Source organism: Taudactylus pleione, unplaced genomic scaffold (genome assembly GCF_031769625.1).
Source record: "Taudactylus pleione unplaced genomic scaffold, aTauple2 ptg000639l, whole genome shotgun sequence".
Lineage (NCBI taxonomy): Eukaryota > Metazoa > Chordata > Amphibia > Anura > Myobatrachidae > Taudactylus > Taudactylus pleione.
The window spans coordinates 94,710-110,047 of record NW_028285041.1 but is presented as its reverse complement, the minus strand read 5'-3'; the positions used below and the strand labels follow the sequence as shown (position 1 = coordinate 110,047).

The window sequence follows — 15,338 nt, the reverse complement described above, 5'->3', positions numbered from 1 at the left end:
ACATTCTGGAACTGCGGGCAGTATACAGGGCCCTGCAGTCATCCGAACCCGCTCTTCACGGAAGGGCGGTTCAGGTGCAGTCCGACAACGCCACCACGGTGGCGTACATCAACCACCAAGGAGGAACTCGCAGTCGGGCAGCGATGTCGGAGGTGTCTCGCATTCTTGCTTGGGCGGAGTGTCACGTTCCAGCGATCTCGGCAGTCTTCATTCCCGGAGTCCTCAATTGGGAGGCGGACTTCCTCAGCCATCACGACGTGCATCCCGGGGAATGGTCGCTTCACCCAGAGGTGTTTCAGCTACTCGTGGACAGGTGGGGGCTGCCGGAGCTGGACTTGATGGCCTCCCGTCACAATCACAAGTTGCCCGTTTACGGGTCAAGGACAAGAGACGCAGGCGCCTGTCTGGTAGACGCGCTGTCGGTGAAATGGACGTTTCACCTGGCGTATCTGTTTCCTCCGATATCCCTGCTTCCTCGGGTTCTGCAGAAATTCAAGCAGGACGGCGGCACGCTCGTGCTGGTAGCTCCGGCGTGGCCCAGACGTCCTTGGTACTCCGATCTGAGGTGCCTCTCCATCGACGCTCCGTACCTTCTTCCTCAGCGTCAGGACCTATTGTCTCAAGGGCCCTGCCTTTACCCGGATCTGGGTCGGCTGTCTTTGACGGCGTGGCTCTTGAGACAGCCGTCTTAAGGTCTCTGGGTTTCTCCAGTTCGGTCCTTGGTACCATGCTTAGGGCACGCAAGCCTGCTTCCACACGGATTTACCATAGGGTGTGGCACACTTACTTTCGGTTGTGTGAATCCAGAAGCTATGATCCTCAGGTGTTCCGGGTTTCCAGAATCTTGGAGTTCCTTCAATCAGGTTTGGACCTCGGCTTACGCCTTGCCTCTCTGAAGGTTCATGTGTCTGCTTTGTCCGTGTGGTTGCTGATTGCTACACTGCCAGATGTTCACACCTTTTTCCAGGGTGTTCTCAGGATCCAGCCTCCCTTTGTGCCTCCGGTGGCTCCTTGGGACTTGGCGGTGGTACTACGGGTCTTGCAGGGTTCTCCTTTTGAGCCGCTTGAGTCGGTGGAACTCAAGTGGCTGACGTTTAAGACTGATTTTTCACCAGGACAGAGCGGTGCTCCGCACTCGTCCTGAGTTTTTGCCCAAAGTGGTCTCAAAGTTCCACATTAATCAGGAACTTGTTGTGCCAGCTTTTCAGTCACCTGATCTTTCGGCTGGTGAGGCTTCCTTAGATGTAGTCCGGGCACTTAGAATTTATGTGGACCGGACTGCTTCGGCTAGGAAGTCGGATTCATTGTTTGTCCTCTTCGGTTTTCACAAGAGGGGTTGGCCTGCCAACAAGCAAACGTTAGCCCGTTGGCTTCGTTCCGTTATTTGTGAGGCTTATGCACAGGAGGGTTTACCTGTGCCAGCCTCTGTTAAGGCTCATTCCACTCGTTCTGTGGGTCCCTCTTGGGCTGCTAGACATGGCGCCTCCGCTGTTCAGCTGTGTAAGGCGGCTACTTGGTCTTCAATTCAAACGTTTTTGAGGTTCTATGCGTTTGGCACCTTCGCCTCTCAGGATGCATCCTTCGGGCGCTGGCTGCTTTGGGACATCCCCAAGGTCAACCCTGTGGACCCTGAAGTAGAAAACAAGAGATATGGTAAGAACTTACCTTTGTTATCTCTGTTTCTACGAAGTCCATAGGGTCCACAGGGCGCCCGCCCTGACGCACCTGTCTTCATATGGGCTATGTGACTGGTCACCGGTTTTCTGTCTCCCATTTCTGTGAGTATGGTTTCTTGTGTGTTCCAGTCTTCCTTCTCTCTGTTTAGTCTCCTCCTCCGGCCATAGCTGCTTACCAACTGAGGTGCCTGTGGTCGGGGGCGGGGTACAGAGGAGGACGGACCCAAGTGCATCCTGGGAGTAGCAAAGCTTTAACTGCATGGTGCCCGTGGATCCAGATCCAGCTATACCCCGAGGTCAACCCTGTGGACCCTATGGACTCCATAGAAACAGAGATAACAAAGGTAAGTTCTTACCATATCTCTTGTTTTATGCAGGGTGTCCTTTGCATCCAGCCTCCCTATGTCCATCCGTTAGCTCCATGGGATCTGGCTGTGGTCCTGAAGGCGCTACAGGATCCTCCATTTGAACCTCTGGGTTCTGTGGATCTGAAATGGCTTACGGCAAAAACAGTGTTCCTTTTGGCTATTGCTTCAGCCAGAAGGGTGTCGGATTTGGGGGCCCTTTCGTGTCGCCCCCCTTTTCTAATTGTTCATTCGGATAGGACGGTACTTTGTACCCGTCCCGAATTCCTTCCTAAAGTGGTGTCTAGTTTCCATATTAATGAGGAAATTGTGGTCCCAGCTTTTAATTTACCTGATCTCGCAGCTGGTGAGGCTTCTTTGGATGTGGTACGGGCTCTGCGGATTTACGTGGACCGTACCAGTTCATAAGAAAATTGGACTCTTTGTTTGTCCTATATGGATTTCATAAGAGGGGTTGGCCTGCCAATAAACAGACTTTGGCATGCTGGATCTGCATGGCGATCTCTGAGGCATACACTCATGAGGGACTTCCAGTACCACCCTCTGTGAAAGCTCATTCTACAAGATCTGTGGGACCTTCATGGGCAGCTCGACGTGGCGCCTCAGCTCTTCAGCTTTGTAAGGCGGCCACGTGGTCCTCTGTCCATACTTTCGTCAAGCATTACGCTTTTGACACATTTGCTTCTCAGGATGCTTCCTTCGGGCGGCGGATTCTCCTCTCGGCACAGGAGCGTCCCCTCCCTTGAAGGATACTGCTTTGGGACATCCCCTGTGGATCCCTAAGGACCCTGAGGTAGAAAACAGGAGATATGGTAATTACTTACCTTTGTTATCTCTGTTTCTACGAAGTCCTTGGGGTCCACAGGGCGCCCGCCCTGACAGCCCTGTGCTTCCGTAGGGTGTTGTTCTGGTCACCGGTTTCTGTCTCCCTTTTCTATGAGAATGTGAATCTTGTGTGTTCCAGACTTTTCTTCCTTTTTCCTCTCTCCCGGCCTATGGCTTGATACTAAAAATGAGGTGCCTTGGGGCGGGGTATAGGAGGGGGCCCGGTGCATCCTGGGAGGACATCTTTAACTTTGTGGTGCCCATGGCTGGAGCCAAGACCTATACCCCAAGGTATCCCTGTGGACCCTAAGGACTTCGTAGAAACGGAGATAACAAAGGCAAGTTCTTACCATATCTCCTGTTCTCCTCCATGTCTCCAAGAACGTCTTGGTCCCTACTCCAATCATTGTCTTCATTCTATACTTTTACCAAATTGTACAGATTCAGTGTGTGCGGCAAAATAAATCAGTGTAGGGCGCAATGTAGTAAAAATGCTTCAAAATACTTTAAGTGCTGACAATCTTAAAGAGATTCTCAAAAATCCACTGGGGAATCCTGGGCCATAGTGATACAGATTAGGTTTAGTGCAAATATAAAAATCACATTTTATATTAGTAGAGGAAAGCCGAATTTATATTATTGCTCTGTGAAAAGCAGTTGACTTAGCAGATATCGGTTACTAACGAAGACACCTAAACTTTTCAGTATTTAGAAGTTTTTTTTGTTAGTGTTCTTTTGTGTTTAATATTTACATTGCTGACGATGTCTGAATTAGTCTGAGGAAGTCACTTAAGACCTATACCTGTGTCTCTATTTCCAGTTTGAACAAATACTGCGACTGGCTCAACGCTCTACAGATGAACTATTCAACATAGCGTTGTTCAACTGGCTCATACAAGCGGATCTCACAGACAAACTGCTGGAGGTGAGGGAAACCTCTACAGTAATGTTTAGCTACTTAACCTACAATAGAGTTGCCATTTCTTGTAGACCATGTGTGACTTTAGCAGTGACTTCTATTCCTGATGGGGACGCGGTCTGTGTGTCAGGGTATAGATCACTCTGCTACATGCTGGAAACGTCACAGAATTTAGATTATAAACCCCACTGGGTCTGGGACTGATATAAAGGACCTTCTACCATGCTGTATAAACAATAAATAACATAGGTTGTTATAGAGGGAAGACATTCTTTTTTTTTTAAATTTGTTTTGTTTTGTTTTTTCGGGTAATTTCCGCACATCATTTATATGACAGTTGTTGTATTCTGCAGCTGAACTCCCTGTTTTTGGAGCCTCATTTGGTGCGTACGTCCAAGCTCGAGCAAAACACCGTGCGCTACATGGATTTGTTGTGGCGGTATTACGAGAAGAATCGGAATTTCAGCAGTGCCGCAAGAGTCGTGGCCAGGCTGGCAGACAAGCAGAGGTAGGGCATTCTGTTTTGTGGACTATAGCCGAGTTTCCCAGTCCAGGTTTTAAGAATATCCATGCTTGAGTCGAGATGGTTAAATCAAATTAACTAAGGTACTAATGAAGTCACCTGTGCTCGAGCAGGGATATCCTTTAAAACCTGGACTGTAATGGCGGAGTTTGGGAACCTCTGGACAATTAGTGTTCACTCTAGCTCTGGCGGCAGGCAGGTTGCCGGAGCTAGAGAGGGCAACTTTGTGCGCGTGCCTCCGGAAAAGGGGGCGTGTCTATAAGACACGTCCCCCTTTTCGTTTTACTTGGGGGCGTGCCCGGCACTTACGGACACACCGGGCAGCCCCCAAGCGCTGCAGACAGTGAGATGCCGGGCGCATGCGCCCGGCGTCTATTCTCCGGCGGTGGCCGGGTCACCGCACATTTCTCCACCCGCGGGACACTGCGTCCCGCGGGTGAAGACGGCACCCGCAGGCTGTGAGGGCAGGGCGCTTTTTGCCCTCCTTCTGGAGGGCAGGGCGCTTTTTGCCCTCCAGAAAGAGGGCAGGGCGCCGCTAAAACAGCCTAGCGGGAACGCTGACAATGGAGGAAGGGGGGAAGTAGTGCTGTATGTTAAGTATTGTAAAACCAAAAATGATGTATATTTAACTTGTGTATTTTCTTCAGGGCACCAAACCGTTTCATGATCAGTAATGTTTTGTGTCTGTCTCCTTCCAGCACGGATATATCTCTGAAACAGAGGATTGAGTATATTTCTAGAGCCATCTTAAGCGCAAAAAGCTCCTCTGGTATGTCTACCCTTGCTGCTGACGGGGAGTTCTTACATGAGCTGGAAGAGAAGATGGAGGTAATCTTTCCCTATCTAATGTAGCACTGAGATCACAGGACCCTGGGATATAGATCATTCTGCTATACACTGAAAACATCACAAGTTGTTGCAAAAAGTTTTTTGTTTTTTTAAACTAACTGCGCAGTCTGCGTTTTAGCTTAGTGTCCTTAGTACATAGACCTTATTTCAAGTCTTAATTGTTTTTGTGTTTGGGAATCTCCATGATTGTTAAACTCTCTATTAATCTTATTGTTGATACAGTGGATTATATTTCTCATTTATTCATATTGCGCTTTAATAATCTTTAAGTTCCTCCCTCTTCTATCCTCCTCCTGCAATTAACCAATTTTTTATGGTTTTTATTCTTTTGAGTGCCCACAGAATTTACTGCAGGAGGGCGCGGTAGATCAGCCACGGGCAGCCTCAGGGGATTAGGCAGGAGTGTAGTGTCCCAGTGTTCCTTTATAAGGCATAGGTCAGGTGGGTGCAGTCGAAAACTGACAGCCTCGTCCTAGGCACCAGTTGGCAGTAAGTGGTCTGACCTGAATCCTGCCAAACTAGACACCGTTCCAGAGCTGCTCCTCGACCTCTCCTGTATCCCATCTGTAGAGAAAAGTAACCAGAACTTAAGAGGTGGTTCTGAGCAGGTCTCATGCCATATGGAAGTGAACCATTGTGACAATGAATGCTAGGTTTCAGAGCTATTATGTCCCTGCAGATCCTCCGTTCTTCTGCCTGTGCTCTTCGCTTTTTTTGCCCTCACTTGAATTTTTTTTTCCTTTGCATTCATTTGTTGCCTGGAGCATGATTTGGGACGGTGAATTATTTATTCTTTTTTAAATATTTTACAATATCTCCACGCAATCACTTGCATTCCAGAAATCTCTTACCTCCGTCCCCAGACTCAGCCACTGGGCTAATCCACCCCTGGCTACCTATGGTGAGTTATGGTTAGCCAATGGCTGTAGCGACCTGCTGCATGACTAGTCCTCCCATCTAGCCGGGTTCACCACATTTTTCCAGAGAGAGTTTAAAGGAAATCTTGCAGGCGCTCTCATCCATCCCTTGGCTGTCCTGTGTCGACCCTAGCATATCGGAGTCAACGCTCTGACAGATGAGCAACAGTCCTGATCCAAAGTAAGTGATCAAGAGGAACTATCAGTAGTCGCAAGCAAAGAGGTGCCACAGCAGCTACTCGAACCACCTATTGGAGCAAAATGTTCCAGGTGCTGGTGTAGGAGCCTTGTTGTGACAGCGAATATTCTCATACAACCAGTTGAACGACAGTGGTGCTCAGTCAACACATTTTGCAAGAGGTTGGTAACAGCAATTTATTGTCCGTAAGATTTAACCTTAAGACCAAGTCTGTAAACCAACCTCTAGCATATGGTGGCAAAGGTAAAAGCCTACATTATCATTCATGTGGTCTTCTCAGAAATCAGTATTTGCAGTATATATCCTGACATCAAAGCACTCTATTGGGTCCTAAATACCTGGACATTGCTACTCAAAATCAGGACAGTTAAGTACCAGCTAATACTATGGCATTGGCTCCTCTGAACCATCAGGATATGCTCATGGTCTCCAGGCAGTGAGGGAATTCTTTTCACATACTCTGGTGGGTGGCAAATTTATCTTCTGACCATTTCCACTACCTACATTCTGGGGATGGGCAACTGGGGAAAGAGCATCCTGAGCTATCAACTCTAGAACCCAGACAAGTGGTCTCTCCAGTCTAATGTTTTTCGGGATCTGATGCAGATTTTAGGTCTTGTCTCATGGTGGTTCCACAATGGTTCTAGTTCATCTACTTGTCATACAAGGAGCAAGTCAAGGAACTTGACCCGGTTTCAGGAGGTCCTGTAGGGTGCAGGCTTTGAGCCTCACTTTGTCCACTACTATTGTCATTTTGAAGGTCCTCTTTCAGCCACAGTTCCAGCTAAGTAGTTCTCTGAAGCGGCAGCTCTATTGCATAGACCTTCATCTTCTCTGCTTTTCACGTAAATCTAGAGTTGGTGTTGCTGTTACTGCATCTTCTCTCTCGTAATACAAGGAAACTGTTCTTGATGTGTTTCATCGTCTGTGGGTCTGTCTGTCCAGGACATTGGAGTTCTCTTGTGTTGCGATTTGTCGCTACAAGGGCTATGGGAAAAGATGCAATGCCTCCTCTAAATTAATTTCCCAATTTAAGCACCATATCTAAGGTTCCTTTTTTTTTTTGTGCAGCAATAAGTGGGGTGCACAAGGATCACCCATATTTAATGGTCTAGTGGGGCTTTGACGTTCTTGCATATGACAAGTTTGCCATCTCTTTGTTTTCAGGTTGCTAGGATACAGCTGCAAATCCAGGAAACTTTGATCAGACGATACTCCCACCATGCATCAGTGCAAGATGCTGTGGCACAGCTTGATTCGCAATTAATGGACATCTCAAAGGTATATTTACCCTCTAACCGTAACATGCATGGTATAGTTTCACTCTCAATTCTTTTTAGACCTATAAAAGTACTTTAAAACTCACAATTTTATAAGCCTGCTGACTGTATTGCTATTGAATTAAATCTGTTTATAGGGGAAGAAAAATCTGTGTATAACATGTACGCCACTGGCAACATTGCTGCGTGTTCTAGGGTTAATATTTTAGCTGCTTTGTTTTCCAGTTATATGGGGAGTTTGCGGATCCATTCAATCTTTCAGAGTGCAAGCTTGCCATCATTCACTGTGCTGGCCATTCAGATCCCATTTTGGTGCAGAATCTGTGGCAAGAAATTATTGAAAGAGGTATTTATTTGTTTGTTACATTGTATACATTCTCCTGGTGTTTCCAATGTAGACTGTGTGCCCTTTTTCCAGTGGGGTGTTGTCAGCATCCCAGCGTGTGGGATGCCGACGGTCTGAATACAGGCGCCGAAATCCGACAGGTTGGGATCCTGGCACCAGTATCCCGACCGCCTGCACCCCGAAGGCAAGTATCGGGGTGTTAGGGGGAGGTTATGGTGCGGGGTTAGGGTAAGGCACTAGGGAGAGGGTTAGGCACTGGGGAGGGAGTGGTTAGGTTTAGGCACCAGGGATGGGGTATTAGGTTTAAGGTGCAGGGAGGGGGGCATAAGGCTTAGGCACTAGTGGGGGAGCTCAGTATCGGGGAGGGTAAGGGTAGGGGTTAGAAAAACTCTTAGCTGTCTTTCCTATGGGTGTCGGGATTCTGGCTGTCTGTATTCTAACCAGCGGCATCCCGACAGCCGAGATTTCATACCCAATGTGTTCCAGCATAGCAGAGAGCTTGGTGTGCCCTAAGCTCGTGTGTTGTCTTAATGTAGCACTCAAAGCTCCTAAGAATGCAAATTCAATCTAGGAGACACCAAGCTTAATAAAATATTAGATCGAACACCGTATAATATAATAGTGCTATTGTTGTACCTGTGAATGAGGTCTGCATATTTTCTGCAGATGTGTTGAATGTTTTAGTCACAGATTGTGCCATGTGTAAACACATTTTGTCTTTTCAGAGCTAAGTGACAGCATAGCAATGAATGCAGCGGATCGCATGCAATCGTTAAACCTAAAGATGACGTCACTTGGCAGGATCTACGCCAGCACGCCTCGCTACTTCCCTCTAGGTAAGAGAGTGTTTGCTAGATAAAATAAATGTTCTTGTGAGAATTCTGTCCCTTTTTGGATGGATGTGGCAGACAGCCCTCAGGATCTCTCTACCTGAAACTGTTTCTAAAGCTCTTTCTTAGCTTTGGGGATTCCTCACTTGCATTCTATATTTAGCAGGGTCCCTGCTTTTGCATGCAGCCTCTCATTGGAGCTGCTGTACCTGTAGGAGAAGATACTGGATACAGTGGTTGTAAAAGAAACCTGACTGCTGATCTTCAATTAAGTAGCTTTGTTTCACTAACTGCGCTGTGGATTATCTCCTCCTCTAATTGTGACGCAGGATGTCTGAATTTTTAGAACAATGGAAAGCGGGGGATGTGCAGGGACTAATGAAGTGTATCTCTCATGCAATAATAGGTATACGTCGCCATCTGACGGACTTTAAACGTGGCATGACTGTGGGTGCTCGTAGCAGAGTGACTTGTGAATTGTTCGAGGGCGGCAGTTGTTAGAGTGGACCAGCAGACAAAAGACTGGGTATGGGCGTAAAGCCTGTGGTCGTAAATAGCTATTGGATGCTCCAGCGGAACCAGAGAGTGAGCACATACTCAGATAATCTGAATCACGGACCAATTCAGATGGGCTCTCAATGAACAATACGCTGCACATTACATTTTATGGGCTACAGAAGTAGATGGCCTGTCAGTACACCATTACTGTCTGCTGCAAACCGGGTGAAACGCCTCCAGTTTGCTCAGGAACATAGGAATTGGGCAGCAAATGATTGGAAGCGGGTCATGTGGTCTGACTAATCACGTTTTCATTTGCATCATATAGATGGTAGAGTGAGGATGTAGAGATGGCAGCACGAAAGCATGAATGCTTCTTGCATTGTTACGACTACAGGCTGGAGGAGGAAGGCGATGTAATGTGTTGCTTATTATTTGTTAGGTATACAATCGGGAAGCCGGCTGCCGGTATTCCCGACTGTCATATCTCGGCGAGGGTGAAATGCCGGGCGTCTATATCTAGACACCTGTCATTTCCCCGACGCCGGGAGACAGGCGCCCGGCTTCCCGATCGAATGGATGCCGGGGGGGCCGCGGGGGGGAGGGTTAGGTTTAGGGCACCCGGGGGGGACTTAAGGTTAGACACACCCCCGGGAGGGTTAGGCTAGTGGGAGGGAGGGTTAGGCACCCCCGGGGGGACTTAGGGTTAGGCACCCCCCCCCCCGGGGGACTTGGGTTTAGGCAGCGGGGAAGGGGGGGGTTAGGGTTAGGCACAGGGGGGGAGGTTTGGGTTAGGCACCCCTAAGGAGGGCTAGGGTTAGGGGGGTTAGGTTAGTAGATACTTACCTTAGGACGATCGGGATTTCCAGTGCTGTCGGGCTTCCGCTGCCGGGCTCTGCTGCTTTGTCGGGCTTCCGCTGCCGGGCTCTGCTGGTTTGCCGGGCTGCCGCTGCTGGGATTCGCACTCCCGGCCATGCGGCCGCCGGGATATCATACCGATTCCTGTTGTTGCAAGGCCATCTGAATTGGTCCCTGACATTGGTCACATCATGACGTTCTCGAAAGATGCAGATTTCTGCTCTGCTTCCAGCTGTGGCTAAAGTGCAGCATTTAGTTGCCATTTTGACGTCCCCCCCCCCCCCCCCCTATACCCCCACACACACTAGAGCTTTGAACAAGAACTGGCGCATTGGTACAATACCCTAAGCTTCATCGCAATCTCCACTGGACAACAAGTATAAAGACTTAGGGCCGAATTAAGTTAGCCGCTATAACCTGTTAAAGGGTGTAAATGTTACTTTATATGGGAATTAGAAGCTATTCCATTAGAACATGTCGTTAATAGTATTTTTTTTGGTGGGGGGGGCCTTTTGAGCAGGTGAAGAGCCACTGGGACACCCTCCCTAATGATTAGGCACTTAGAAGCTTTTAGTTGGCGCAATTGACATGTTCTTTTTGTGGTATTATTATTGAAAATGCAGAGAAATGGGTTACAAGATGTAGGACAGGTATAAGTGGGTGCCGTATGAATGGGACGTGTGGTGTTAAGCTTGCAGGTGGGAGTTAAAGGTGTTTAACACATTTTGAAAAGTGGCTTAAATTTATCTAGAGCATTTACTTGAAAAATTCATATACAGGTTTGTCGTCCTCCTCATACATCTAGCCTCCTAGTCGCGCCATGCCGTGGCGTGACTCATTAGCGCCGAGCGTCTTTCTGTGCGACTTTTTACCTTTGATTGCATCTTATTCGCACTGTGATGCGAATAGGAAGCACAAGCAGCTACTGCGGATTAAAATATATCCTATGCCTAACTGCTTTCACCCCTTAATCTGTTTTAACAGTAAACATTTTGTTACCTTTCTACTTCAGGGTCCATAGGGGGTCCACAGGGTTGACCTTGGGGTATAGCTGGATCTGGATCCACGGGCACCACGCAGTTAAAGCTTTGCTGCTCCCAGGATGCACTTGGGTCCGTCCTCCTCTATACCCCGCCCCGGCCACAGGCACCTCAGTTTTAGTTGGTGCCCGGCCGGAGTCGGGTCACCCTGTCGCAGTGGGGCTGCAGGAGCAGCCCCTAAGCTTTATTTTAAAAGAGAAATTTTTTTTTTTTTTCTTCTTTTTTTACACTGTTAGAGCGGCAGCATCAGACTGTCCTTTAGGACGTCCACGCTGCCGCTCCTTCTCCCCGCTGGCGCCGCGACGCCAGTACAGCTCTGGGGATCGCGGCGGGACCCCAGAGCCTGTACTAGCCGGGCTCTGGGGACTCCCTTGACTGCTGCCGGACGCGACGGGGATCAGGTAAGCCGCGGGTCGCCGCGTGCGGCGGCCCGCGGATACTTCAATGCAGTCAGGAGCCTCCGGTCTCTGGGGACAGACCGGAGGCGCTAGCGGCGGCGGCGGGCTCCCCCTCAATTGAGGAATACCCCGCGTGTCCGCTAGACCACCAGGGTATCAGGTTGGTAGCGGGACCGGCAACCCGGGGGTTAATTGCTAGCCAGGGGAGGCAGCCTTCCCTGTCTAGTGGCTCCTCCCCTCAGCTCAGCGAGCCTTTCAACGAGGAGTCTGGCGTCGCTGAGCTGCTCTTATCTCTCGGCCACTCCTCCTCTGAGGTCTCCGGCGGCCATCTTTACTGGCACATCGCAGACTCCCAGGCGGTATCAAGTGGACCGGTCCCCCTGTGTACCTCTCCCCTGCTAAAGGACAGTGTACACAGCGCTATAGCCCTCCCAGACACTGAATCTGGGCGGTTGATTGTAGCGGAAGGTGCAGTGAGTACTAACTTTTCTGCATTGTATGTGACTATTGCTAGTGCTGCCTGTCTGTGACTTATTCTCCTTACTGTCAGCTTATAACTATCCCTTTCCTTCTCCTACGGCCCGGCAGGTGTGTGGGGGAAGGGCGTTTTTCTGAGACCCTCACTTATATAAAACACGTATTTGTGGGGTCAGTCACATACTGTTGTGTGCTACACAGTACCATATCTGGGCTGTTGTGTCGCATACTGGTGAGTGCGCGGGTGTTAAAACCGTAATTCCTCTGGTGATACCTATTTCTTGTGTATTTACGGTATCATGTCGGATGAGGAGACTGAGCGCTCTGTGGCTCCTGTGCTATTTTCCTGCAGACGCTGTGCTGCTGGAGTTGATGGGGAGGACTTATCTCAGGATGGTCTGTGCGGGCGGTGCCAGCTGGTACCGGGCCCCTCCAACCCCCCTGTATCACAGGACCCTCCTTGGGCGATGTTTTCACAGGTGCTGGCGTCTATTGCGGACCGGTTATCGGTCCCATCAGCGGTCCCTTCTAGGGCGTTACCGCAGCCCACCATCCCCCATTCCCCGAGGGTTCCACAAATGTTGCGGTCTTCCCCCGGGGCCCAGACTGTGGGTCCTTACTCGGGACTGCCTGTGTATGTGCAGTCTTCCCCAGGGACGTGTCAGTCTGTAGTGCCTTTGCAGAGTGTTGCTCCGACGGCTCCTCCGCCTTGGGTGGATGTTCTATCCAGCTCCGTACAGAGTCTGGCGGCTTCATCCTCGGCGTTTCAGTCCATGTTGCAAGGTGATGTGCCTCCAAGGGTGTCTAAACGTCCGGTTGTGAGTTCACTAGCTGCGCAGTTGTCGGACTCGGAAGTGTCCTCAGATGATGGAGAAATCCATGAGGACTCTGACTCTGATGTCATGGGGCAGGAGGTGGAAGCGAAGTCCTCCATTAATGTTCCAGCCTTAGTTAGGGCGGTGCGGGCTATCCTACATGTTGAGGATGATGCGCCGGCTCCTAGGTCGAAGTTTCCTAATTTTAAAAAGGCCAAGGTGACCTCAACTGTGTTCCCCCTGTCTGATCAATTATCGGATCATATGGCGGCGGCCTGGCAATTACCTAGTAAGAGGTTCCATCCACAGAAGAGGTTGGCGGCGAACTATCCTTTTCCTGAAGCTCATTGCAGGAAATGGGAAACTCCGCCGGCGGTGGATTCCCACGTTACCCGCTTGATCAAAAGCGCGACTTTGCCATTGCCGTCTATCTCCTCTTTGAAGGATCCCACGGACAGGAAGGTGGAGACTTGTTTAAAGTCCATTTATTCTCTTTCCGGGGCGGTGGCTCGCCCGTCCATGGCTATCTCCTGGGTGGCTAAAGCCATTGAGGCATGGGCCAATGCCTTGGAGGATACCTTTCCTGATGAGGCTCCGGATATCCAGAGAGCGTTAGTGGGACAGATGCGGGATGCAGCTTCCTATATTGGGGAAGCGTCTTTGGATGCCAGCCTGCTCACTTCTAGGGTGTCGGCTGCAGCGGTATCTGCTCGGCGCTCCCTGTGGCTGAGGTCCTGGAGGGCTGATGCAGATTCAAAAAAGGGTCTGGAGGCCTTGCCTTTTAATGGTGATTTACTATTTGGTCCGGATTTGGACAGAATAGTGGATACTTTGGCTAAGTCCAAGTCGGCTTTTCTCCCTTCGGCCTCTGTGCCGGCTAAAGTGAGGAGCTCTGCCTTTCGGTCCTTTCGGGTTCAGGGTAAGGCCAAGGGCCAGTCCTTCCCGAGACATTCGGCGACCAAGGCCGCACCCAAGCCCAAGAAGCAGGCATGGAGTGCTCGGCGCCCTTCTTCCAAGCAGGAGGATAAGCCTGCTGCCTGATGGGACGGGCCTCTCTCTGGGGGACCCCAGAGTGGGAGGCCGACTTCTCCAATTCGCCCAGTGTTGGCACAATACCACCACGGATGCCTGGGTTCGAGAAGTAGTCTCTCAGGGGTACGCCCTGTCTTTTCGGTTCAGGCCGCCCCACCAGTTTTTCTGTACGAGTCCTTCTCTGGACAAGACCAAAGCTGGTCAGATTCAGGTAGCTATAGAATCCTTGCTACAAGCAGGGGTCATTGTTCCCGTTCCGCAGTCTCAGCGCGGGACGGGGTACTATTCTACTCTGTTTCTGGTACAGAAACCCAATGGTTCTCATGGCCCTATCCTGAATTTGAAGTCTCTGAACAGATACCTCAGAGTTCCCAGGTTCAGGATGGAAACGTTACGTTCCATCATTCTGGCGATGGAACCCGGGGATTATATGGTCTCCCTCGATATCCAGGACGCCTATCTCCATGTGCCCATAGCACCGGCACATCAGCGGTATCTGAGGTTTGCTATCCTGAACCATCACTACCAATTTCGGGCGTTGCCTTTTGGCCTTTCCACGGCTCCGAGGGTGTTCACCAAGGTGATGGCGGTTATGGCTGCCCACCTTCGGGGTCAGGGTCTACGTCTGTTGCCGTACCTGGACGATCTTCTGCTGCTGGCGAGCTCCCCGGAGGTGCTTCTTCGACATCTCCACCTGACCATTGCTTGTCTTCAAGCACACGGGTGGTTGATAAACTGGAAGAAGTCCTCCCTGATTCCATCACAGCGGATGGTTCATTTGGGAGCCCTGCTGGATTCTCGTCAGCAGCGGATTTTCCTGACTCCAGAGAAGGTCTCCTCCCTGCAGCTGCGGATACACAGTTGCCTGAGCAGTTGCCGCCTGTCGGTCCATTCAGCTATGAGAGTTCTGGGGTCCATGGTGTCGACATTCGACATGGTGGAATTTGCCCAGTTCCATTCCCGGCCCCTGCAGGGGCTGATTCTATCGGAATGGAACGGGTTACCTCACCGGATCCGCTCTCAGATGCTGGTGTTGTCCGCGGAGGTTCGGCAGTCTTTGGCTTGGTGGCTTCAGACGGTGCATCTGGTCGAGGGGCGCCCCTTTTGGATCCCGGACTGGGTCCTGCTCACGACGGATGCCAGTCTTCGGGGTTGGGGGGCAGTGACCGGCTCATTATCGCTTCAGGGTCGTTGGTCCGCGGAAGAAGCACTTCTCCCCATCAACATCCTGGAACTGCGGGCTGTGTACAGGGCCCTGCAGTCGTCCGGCCCCGCTCTTCACGGAAGGGCGGTTCAGGTGCAGTCCGACAACGCCACCACGGTGGCGTACATCAACCACCAAGGGGGAACTCGCAGTCGGGCAGCAATGTCGGAGGTGTCTCGCATTCTTGCTTGGGCGGAGTGTCACGTTCCAGCGATCTCGGCAGTCTTCATTCCCGGAGTCCTCAATTGGGAGGCGGACTTCCTCAGCCGTCACGATGTGCATCCCGG

The 15,338-nt window shown here is 50.4% G+C and overlaps 1 protein-coding gene across 1 annotated transcript in view; it reads left to right on the top strand.

Annotated features, from left to right (window-relative positions):
• NUP155 (nucleoporin 155) overlaps window positions 1-15,338 on the top strand; it is a 108,217-nt gene that overhangs the window by 84,348 nt on the left and 8,531 nt on the right. The window contains exons 27-32 of the mRNA XM_088455001.1: window positions 3,687-3,791; window positions 4,139-4,293; window positions 5,007-5,136; window positions 7,441-7,554; window positions 7,779-7,899; window positions 8,625-8,735. Coding sequence (XP_088311127.1) covers window positions 3,687-3,791; window positions 4,139-4,293; window positions 5,007-5,136; window positions 7,441-7,554; window positions 7,779-7,899; window positions 8,625-8,735 — 736 coding nt within the window. The remainder of the gene's footprint in view (window positions 1-3,686; window positions 3,792-4,138; window positions 4,294-5,006; window positions 5,137-7,440; window positions 7,555-7,778; window positions 7,900-8,624; window positions 8,736-15,338) is intronic.